The sequence below is a fragment of the Culex quinquefasciatus genome, chromosome 1, assembly GCF_015732765.1.
Source record: "Culex quinquefasciatus strain JHB chromosome 1, VPISU_Cqui_1.0_pri_paternal, whole genome shotgun sequence".
Taxonomy (NCBI): Eukaryota; Metazoa; Arthropoda; class Insecta; order Diptera; family Culicidae; genus Culex; species Culex quinquefasciatus.
In genome coordinates, this window is record NC_051861.1 from 21,898,026 (window position 1) to 21,907,960 (window position 9,935).

A 9,935-nucleotide genomic window follows, 5' to 3' on the forward strand; every position below is an offset into this window, starting at 1 on the left:
GAGTGTGTTGGTGAACATCGCTCCTTCTCGTTCGTTTTTGTGAATGAGCAGGTAGAGTGCGCTCAGGCAACGCAGTCCGTCTCTTTCGGGTGCAGGCCGGCAAGGGTCGCCTGAACTACGGCAGAGCAAGCGGGACGGAGCGATGTGGTTGAGAGTGCTGCGGCTGATGAGTTGAGAGCGAGCGCCGGTCGTTTTTTACGCTCACCTCCTGTTGGCTGGAGATTTTTTCCATCAGTCTCAATCGAGCAAGAGTTTCGAACGCATCGTGCTCTCTTCGAAGGAAATATTCGATTTATTGATTGGTTATTGATAGCGTGAGCGTTAGTGAGTGCTAATTGCTGGTTGTAATACAAACAGCGGAAGTTGAAAGTGAGCGCACAAAGTGAAAGTTTTTGGGACTTGTGTGCGAACAGTAACAGTGCATCATGCCGCGGCCATCACGTGAATCGTACGGTGACCAGAAGCCGCCGTACTCGTACATCTCGCTGACGGCGATGGCGATCTGGAGTTCACCGGAGAAGATGCTGTGTCTGAACGATATCTACAAGTACATTACGGACCGGTTCCCGTACTACCGGAACAATACCCAGCGCTGGCAGAACTCGCTGAGGCACAACCTCAGCTTCAACGACTGCTTCATCAAGGTTCCGCGCCGTCCGGACAGGCCTGGAAAGGGTGCCTACTGGACGCTGCACCCGAAGGCCTTCGACATGTTTCAGAACGGATCGCTGCTCCGTCGGCGCAAGCGTTTCAAGCTGCACGACAGTGACAAGGAGAGCCTCAACGAGGAGTTCATCGCGCTGGCCAACATGAACCGCTTCTTCATGTCCCAGGGTACGGCACAGTTCCACGACCCGTACGCGTACGCGGCTGGCATGCCAGAGAACATCAACCCGAACATGTTGTACACGCCGATTTCTCCCCCTCAGTCACCGCCGGAGGCGCTACGAGCCACCAGTCAGTCTCCGGAACAGCCCCAACCTGCCGCTCTGACCGCCGGGTTCCAGCCGGTGATCGCATCCAGCACGACTTCAGTTACCAAGCCAAAGCTACCCTTCAACATCGAGAGCCTACTCGGGGACGACTCGGACAGCAAAGAAGAGTGCTCCTCGTCAGATTCCGAGGACTATCCGTCCACGGCTACCGCAGTCGCCCCGAACCCGCAGCACCTGGAGCAGCTGCGGGCATCGCTTCACCTGACCCATCACATCCAGGCCGCCGCAGCCGCCCAGCAGCAGGCCGCCTTCAACGAGTACGTCGTGGCTGCGCATCACCAAGCGGCCGCAGCCGCCGCCGCCATGAACGCCGGCTCGCCGTACGGAATGCACCCGGCTCTGATGTACAAGTTACCTTCGCCACCATCGTACATCCTGCCGGCCAACGCGTACCACCACCATCACCAGATGCCGACGGCTCACGGCATGCCGCAGCACCAGCCGTCGGAAGACATGATGCTGGGTTAAGAGGTGTTCCAGGGTTTGATCCGGGATCATCGTGCTGGCCACCAAATATGCGCCCTTCGCACTTGTGTGGAGCGCAGGTTAGGATAGTATTTATTAGACAGTTTTTTTCTTCTTGATTTGCAATATTTTTTCCATTCGACTGCGATCGCCAGAGGGCATCCCTCGGGGATCGGCTGGAGCCATTTGACCTCGAACCAAGTTGCTAGAGTTTAAGCCCCCGATATTTATGTGAGAGATTACGCATTTTTAGCAATACAGCTTTCTAGCAGATACTAACAAAACTGTGTAGAGTTGATTAATATATGTGTCAGTAGCTGCGGAAGATTAAAAATTCGAGAAAGAAAACAAAACAACAAAATAATTGTGATGTCCTTAGTTTGTAGGAACCTATAACGTAAGGAGAACAAGCAATACCTGCCCCCAACATTAGTAGCTTAAGTTGAATTCAAAGGACTGATTGTTTTTACAGAGTAAAGTTTAATAAATGAATTATTAAAAAAAAAAAAACAAATTTCTCCATGTGTTGTTATTTTTTTGTGATGAAAATTTGAGAAATGCCTCCAAATGTTAGTTGTCCATGCTGATCTTCGTTCTTCTATTTCAAATCCGGTCGATTTCAATTTTCAACTTTTCCATATCTGGTTGTACTGGAGTGAAAGATGGCAGGTAAAAATACTAAAGATAATTTTGTAAAGTAGCAAATATACTTAACAATCGAAATTCCATCCATCATCATTATTATGAAATAGTAACTCGCTCTCAATATTCTCACCCAAGCTTCTTACACTAACGTGAGTCGAAATTACCTGCCCTCGACGTGGTGCACTAACCTTTAAATCCCCAAAAGTTAATCATTTTACAACCGCCCTGGCACGTGCCTCTCTCTCTCTCTGTCCCATGGTCGTAAAGTTATTCTCTGAAGAGTTTTACCTGTCGACCTTAGTACAGCGACCCGATCAATGAACCGTACCGTAACGCTGGCGCTACCCGTATCTAAGTGCTTTACAGCGATGGGTACCGGGTCGTAAAATACTAAGGTCGGACTTCTACCCGGTACTATGAATGAACTTGAATACGAAACGTGGAGTACTAAGAGACGAGAGGGATTCATTCATGGAAAACTTAGCTCATCAGGCAATACTTGAATAATTAGTTTTCGTGGTAGTAGTATGCTGTTGAATTATTAGTATACAGTAACTGGACAATTTTCAAGAAGGATTTGTAATGTTGTTATTTGTGGAGTTTAAATGAAAATTTCTATTCTGTATGAAAAAAAATTCTACTTTATTTCAATAGTAGTAGTCAACAACTAACCGTATTTCTTCGAAGTATACTAAATTTTAGTAGCATTGAATATACAGATTTAAATAGTTTCCAAATTGACTTCTATTGAATTTTTGAATAAGATAAGTTCCTTTTGCCTGCATTATTCTTACTAGTATACTAACTGAAACCAATAAGAACTATTTATTGGATTTACTAACTTTAACAAACAGTTAAAGCGTTGGTCTACCTGTTTAGTATCTTACTAGATATAATGATTTCCCATATTATTTTCCTTTATCATTGGGGGGAAATCTCAAAAAAGAAATTTTGGAAATGGTAACGCATTTTTTAACGCCCTAGCGTTGAAATGGCTTTTTTAAAACTAAGTCTAAGAATTGTTATTGAACAATAATTAACTAAACAGAGTAAACGCCGATCATTTCAATTGCATTTTTAACCCTGATTTCAAAAGCACTTCCTAATTTCAACTCAACCTAGTCCGTACAAGAAGTGCACAGAAATGAGCAATAAGAGGATTACAAACCGCAAGAGTTGTTGGGGGTGCTGAGGATTAACTTTGAAAGTCCTTCAAGGGATTTGTGCAGCAGCACCAACAGCAGCATTTTTGTCAATGAAAAGTTGTGGTTTCGGGAGAAGGGCACGAAATAATATTTTATTTGGTGCTTAGGAATGGATTAGGAGAGCAAACGCAATAATAAAGTCATGTTTTCAGGAAAACTAGGGAAATACAGTGCAAAGAAAGAAGAACCTTAAACATATTTTTTGACAGCTCTGATGGACAAAATACAACGCATAAAAACCATAATCAATATGAAATACTACTTATTGTTAGGAAGTCGCTTGTGATACTAAAAACCAGCAGGTAGTAAGTGTTTTTGATGAGATTCGGCTACTAGTGCATCGACAAATTTTAGAAGTAGTTTCATATGAAAAGAGCGCAAACTAAAACAAAAATGCTTCGATCGGGCTCAAATATAGACTGGGAATACTTTGGCCAAAATACTTAGACCCGTATGTTTCCATTTGGTCATTAGAATGGTCTACGCCTTGTTAGGGTGGTCCAAAAAATGTCATTTAAGTCGATTTTAGCAAAAACCAAAATTTTCATACTTTTTTGGCTCGTGAAAGTTTTGTCTTGCAATGACAAAAAAATAACCAAAAAAGTATTGTTCATTGCTTAAATTTTCGAGTTATCGCAGTTTAAGTGAGAAAAGAAGATTTTTGCGCGCGGTGCGTACTCAGTACTTAGTTTTTTTTTTCAAAAGGCATAGCTCAGAACCTTACGGGTTGACTTTTTTCTATCTTTATTGATATTTTGAATCTTATTAAATTCTTTTTCAATATTGCATTGGATCTTCAGTCCAGACATCGTCAAAACGATATTTTAAGTTTTCATACGACATATTCAAATGCTACATTTTTCAAACATCAAACATTGAAAACCATTGAAACCCGCGGGTCAAGCAATAAAATACGGATCTAAATATTGGAGCCAAGAAAGCCCCAGTCCAAATTTGTGCCTGAACTATGAACTTTTATTTGGATTTGTGCATATTCATCTGCTGTATAAATAATCAGAAAAATATATTTATGTTAAACCAACAAATTTCTTTAACAACTATTTGCATATTTAGATTGATTTCAAGCAAATTTAAGTATAATATCAAATGAATTGAAACAGAACGCCATGGAACCAACTACAAACAAAGATTTCAAAGGGTGCAAATGTTATTCAAAGTTTTTGTCCCTCGGCCCTGGATCGAGATCTAGGAAGGGTTCGATACAAGTACAAACAAGTATTACTTTTGATACAAATGCTGAAGAGTTGAATTTTTCAGCACTAGAAATGGATATTGAAATAGTAGTTTATGCAACAAGTTGCAAAAAGAGGATTATTTCAGCATGAGTCGTACATTTATCCAACGAGGTTCACCGAGTTGGATAAATACGAAGAGTGCTGAAAAAATCAAGTTTTGCAACGAGTTCCATACAACATTTTTTGCAATTCCAAAAAACACACAGTGAGTGAAATTTTAAGTCAATTTTTCATGTATTTTGTCAATAAATCGTTTAAATCAAAAAAATGTTGAAAAGTGTTACTTTTCAGTATTTATTTTGAAAAGTGTTGCTATTCGATTCTCGTATTTTTGGTACAGAAAAGTAGGCTATTTCGTCGTTCAAGAATGACAGGAAAAATGAGTAGTTTCACGACGGAATTGCAAAATAGTATTTTATGCAACTAGTTGCAAAAAGAAGTCGTCGTGACTCGTGCTGAAAAAAAAAAATCCAGCAACGAATTCCATGCATTTTTTTTTTTGCAATTCTGAAAATAATTGCTGAATGAGTATTTCTAAAAGAAACCAAAATGTGTTGACGTCCAAGTATCCAGCCATTTTTCCCACTCAGTATTCTCTGATCTCTGAATTTTTTTTCTGTTATATTTTTTTTCAAACAACCGTCGGATGAAGTTGATTTTTGTGAAGATGCGTGATTCACTCACAGATTATGACATTAATGAGGACTGCTACTTTTCAGCACTGTTTTTTTGTGAGGAAAAGTAGGTCGTTTCGTCTATCCCGAAGCACTGGAAAAGTTGACAGTTTCATAGCGGAATTGCAAAAAATGGCGATGAAAAGTAGGCCATTTCGTAATTCTAGGAAAAGCCAAAATGATAGGAATTAATTTCATGATCTTTATCGAGAACAACTCAGTTTCAAATATTATTTTTCCCTCCTTGTTTAAGCATTGCTTATTTGTGAATTGAAAGGACAGAATCTTTACATAGTTAAATGTAGTTCAAACGCACATTCCACTGAAAGTAAATAATTAAGTCCCAGTGTTTCCTGAACCCTAATTTGCATACTTTCCGTGCAAGCCATTGCAAGAAAGTGGGGCCGGTTAAAAAATAACAGACCTAATTTCCTGTCTCAGATGAAAGGGCACCAAATTTGATGACCGTTAAAAAAACATTTCGCTTTGTGCGTAAACCATCTTCCGTATAGGTTGGTACTAATTTTTCGGCCCTCACTAATCTGGGGAAACCCAAAGTGCAATTGCTAGTTGAATGATGGAAGTAGTACGCTGTAATGCTAAATTTACCTGACGCGGGATTAATTTGGTACCTGTCCGCGCAGCGAACGGGACCGTTCCAGTTTGTGCTAATATGTGCACATGTAGCAAGTGCGACCGGCGGGGTTGAGCTGGGAAATTCCAAGTCTAATCCGATCTTCGGTTGTCAATGAAGACGGCGAAAAAAGAGGTTGTCACGATTGTATAGTGATTAGGTGAAGGGGTATTTTTTAAGGGCGACATTGTTGCGATTTTTTGTAGTTTTTTCTCTCTTTCCATTCAGCTTGGTGAGAGGGTCTGTTTTGATAGGAGAATTGCACCTTCTGTTTCGTTTGTCTACATGCATCAGGTACAAAATTGGAGCAGAAATGTGTGCTTTGGGGAAAACCAAAAATTAAGGTTGCTCATATCGTGTCTAGACTAGATTACATTACTAGTACATTTGAAGATTTACTAGTATTTGGTTTCAATAGAAACTTTAAACATGATGTTTTTGTTGTTTGGCTGTTATGGTGAACTAACTTTTAAAACATTTCAAAATAATTTGAAAAATAACATTGGAGATTTTTTGGAAAATAAAAAAATACGAACCTAACATGAACGACATGGTTTAAAATCACACTGAGCTTGAAAAGGAAGTTTTCAATGTAGGGTATATGGCCCTATTTTGGACCTACTATGCAAAGCGTCAACATATTTCGCATAGTTCTCAGGAACGGTCTAACTAATTTGGCTCGTTTCAGGATTGCTTTGTGCCTTAATTTATGCTTAACAAAGTGTACTATTGAAAATTTAAAATAATTTAACCATTCCATTGTAATAAGCATTTTAAGTAAAACATTTTTTTGATGCTTTTTGGACTTATTGAATGTATTTTGGAGACATCGCTGAACCTATTTTGGACCCACACTCTGATTGGTTGAAATTTGGACAACTCGAATTGCGGCGTGCGGCGACAACACGCACACTTACAAAAACTCGGTTTGATAAACCAAAGGGCCTATCCACGATTATAATTTGGAAAATTTTAATTTCAGAAATTAAACAATTATGATGAAACAATAGATTTGAATTTGAAAACGTGTTATAATCATATTGAATGGAAACTCACGCATCTTTAGCTGGTCTCTGTCCTATTTAAAATTTGCATATTCTTACGACCTAATTGTTCAAGCACTAGAACATAAAAGACAACCCGTTATTACTCGCAATAAAAACACCTTATCTTAAAATTAAATGAATGACACAGATACATAACAAGTTACAATGCAAAAAGGTTCTAAAATTTACGCAGAGCTTATGTTCAAATATTATTAAACAATCAAGAAATTTTAAAGGGAGATTATAGCTTGTAACTTGGTGTGAAACTTTCTCATCTGTCATGTTAAACTTTACAGTTGCTTGACAAAAAGTTTAACTACATGTTGCACTTTAAAAACAATGTATACATCTCTAACAAATATGCAAAAGTTGTAAAAGTTAGTTAACTAGTACAAAAACGTTGATAAATTAGAATGTTTCAAATCCCTCATAGGTGATAATTTGCTCAATGAAAATAAGTATGTATCGTGAAACGGACGAAACATTATTTGAAAATTTATCTGAATTTTTAGGCATTTTTGGTGAACCAAATTTCGAACTGAATGTGGAAACTTTTGATTTAGTTTTTTAATTTACCTCTTTTATGATGTAATTTTACCTCAATTCAGACTGAAAAAGTGACATTACACCAGAAAAGTGGTAAAATTACACATTTACAGAGGTAAAATTACACCTTTTTTCTGACATAAAAGATGTAACCCTTCCCAGATGTGATATTACCATGATTTTTTTTTCTGTGTACCTTAAATGCCAATTGTTTGAAAATTGACCCAATCTAACCCCTTAGGGGGGGGTGACATTGGGTCAAATGAATCTAAAATGATGCTCAAATACAACGATATGGTAAAAACAAGTCATCCAACAGTGTTTCTTGTTCAAGAGAATCGTATTAACACGCTACAATGTTTGAAGTGGAGATTTTCAAACATTTGGGTAGTTTTCGAGCAATTCTAACAAAAATATAAGAAAAATAATTTTTCGAGAGGTCCTTTTATGGCCAAAAAACGTACCTCAACTTTAAACAACTGCCAAAATAACAGGATTTGTTCTAGGAACGAGATTTCTTCAGCGAAGTCATCTTAAGATGTCCCCTACACAACCCTTTCAACAGAATTAATTTTCATTGAGAAGAACCTGAGAAATAGTAAAATCCGTAAAAAAATCACTTTAACCCAATTGCACCCCCACTGACCCCCCACCCCCAGACCCAATGTCACCCCCACTGACGGGACATAAAATGCCAACTTTTCAGAAATTTCCAGGTTGTGCAAAAAATCTTTGACCGAGTTATGAATTTTCGAATCAAGACTATTTTTTTTTTAAAATCGAAATATTGGTCGCAAAAATTTTTCAACTTCATTTTTCGATTTAAAATCAAATTTGCAATCCAAAAATACTTAAGTGAAATTTTTATAAAGCACACCGATTTCAAGATATAGCCATATTTAGGATTTTTTTAAGTAGTCGGAGTTTTCATTTTTTTTTTAATTAGTGTACATGTTCGTCCACTTTTGAAAAAAACATTTTTGAAAAGCTGTCATCAAATTCTCCATATTTTGCTTTATTGAACTTTGTTGATACGACCCTTGGTTGCTGAGATATTGCCATGCAAAGGTTTAAAAAGCAGGAAAATTGATGTTTTCTAAGTCTCGCCCAAACAACCCACAATTTTCTAACGTCAATATCTCAGCAGCTAATGGTCCGTTTTTCAATGTTAAAATGTGAAACATTCGTGAAATTTTCCCATTTTTTTACCGTGTATCATTTTTTTCAGTGTAGTCCTTATCCATACCTACAACTTTCCCGAAGACACCAAATCGATCAAAAAAATCCTTAAAAAGATACAGATTTTTGAATTTTCATATATCATTTTTGTATGGACAGCTGCCAAATTTGTATGGAAAATTATACGGACAAACTTATGATGCAAAATGGCTTCTTTGGGTATACCAAAGGCACCAAAACAGTTTCAGCCGGATTAAAAAATACAAAAAAAATCGAATGACCGAAATCTCAGCGAATTGCTCAATTCAATTATCTATTCCCTGATATGAAAATAATATCTGTATTTTCGACTGTATCGCTGAGATATTCTAGTTTTCATGCTACCTTTTCAAATGTCAAGCTTGATTTTTTGAAATTCCAAAAAATCCCTGAAAGTCTGACGAATTACTTTTCATTTACGTCCAAAAGGTTGTGTCGGTATTTTGAAAAACGAAAATGGTAATTTTTCGGACCACCCTAACAACCAATTTTGGGCCTGGTCGGAAAACCTTTTTTCTTCGAATCGAAAAATGAAGGGAATGTTATCAGCTGCTTAAATTCTTGATGAATGAAGATGGATACTACTTTACAATTTATAAAAAATTTTTTTTTTTGAAAAAAAAAGTTTATAATTTGGAAACGGTGCACTTTATCAAAATTTCATTAGTGTTCCTTTGTTTGTGTTTGTATCAAAAGTCTTAAAAATTTAACCCCCTACTCGTAGGAAGGGGTTCAAAAATCCTTAATTTTGCGTAACATAACATGAGAATGCTCCCTAATGGAAAACACGGCAAGTGCTGTAAAATACCCAAAAATAATAAGTTGAATTTGTTTATTGAATAATCTATGATAAAAACAGTCTAGAAGCATGTTTTTCAGTTACCCTCATTCACTTTGCTCGAACGATTCTTGGTGGAAAATCGATTCACACATACCGATTTTTTTCGCAACATGCACAGCATAAACAGAAAAGCAAACACATCCCAAGCCATTTCAGAATTGCTCCACACATCGCAATGCATCGCCGTAAACGTTTTTGATGCATCGCGATGCTCGCGTGTGTAGTGAAAAAAAAAAGGAAAAACAATTTTCCCCATTTCCAGCTGATTCATCAAAAAGGAAGCACCAGAAAGGAAACAGCAAACAGAAAAAAAACTAACACGTGAATGGAAAATCCAATTTAACCAATCAATTGACGATGATTATCGAGCTCGATTGACGTGTTTTGTGCTTGTGTTGGTATTTTTTTTC

At 37.8% G+C, this 9,935-nt stretch overlaps 1 protein-coding gene across 1 annotated transcript; it reads left to right on the plus strand.

The window, feature by feature from the left end:
* The first annotated feature begins 216 nt into the window (after nt 1–216).
* LOC6052700 (fork head domain-containing protein FD4) lies at nt 217–1,957 on the plus strand. Its single transcript, XM_001868892.2, has one exon. The coding sequence runs from the start codon at nt 426–428 to the stop codon at nt 1,461–1,463; it is 1,038 nt and encodes a 345-aa protein (XP_001868927.1). The 5' UTR covers nt 217–425; the 3' UTR covers nt 1,464–1,957.
* Nucleotides 1,958–9,935: the final 7,978 nt, after the last annotated feature.

Bases quoted from the DNA above. Each gene is read 5' to 3' on its own strand.
- LOC6052700 (XM_001868892.2), top strand. From the start codon at position 426: ATGCCGCGGCCATCACGTGAATCGTACGGTGACCAGAAGCCGCCGTAC.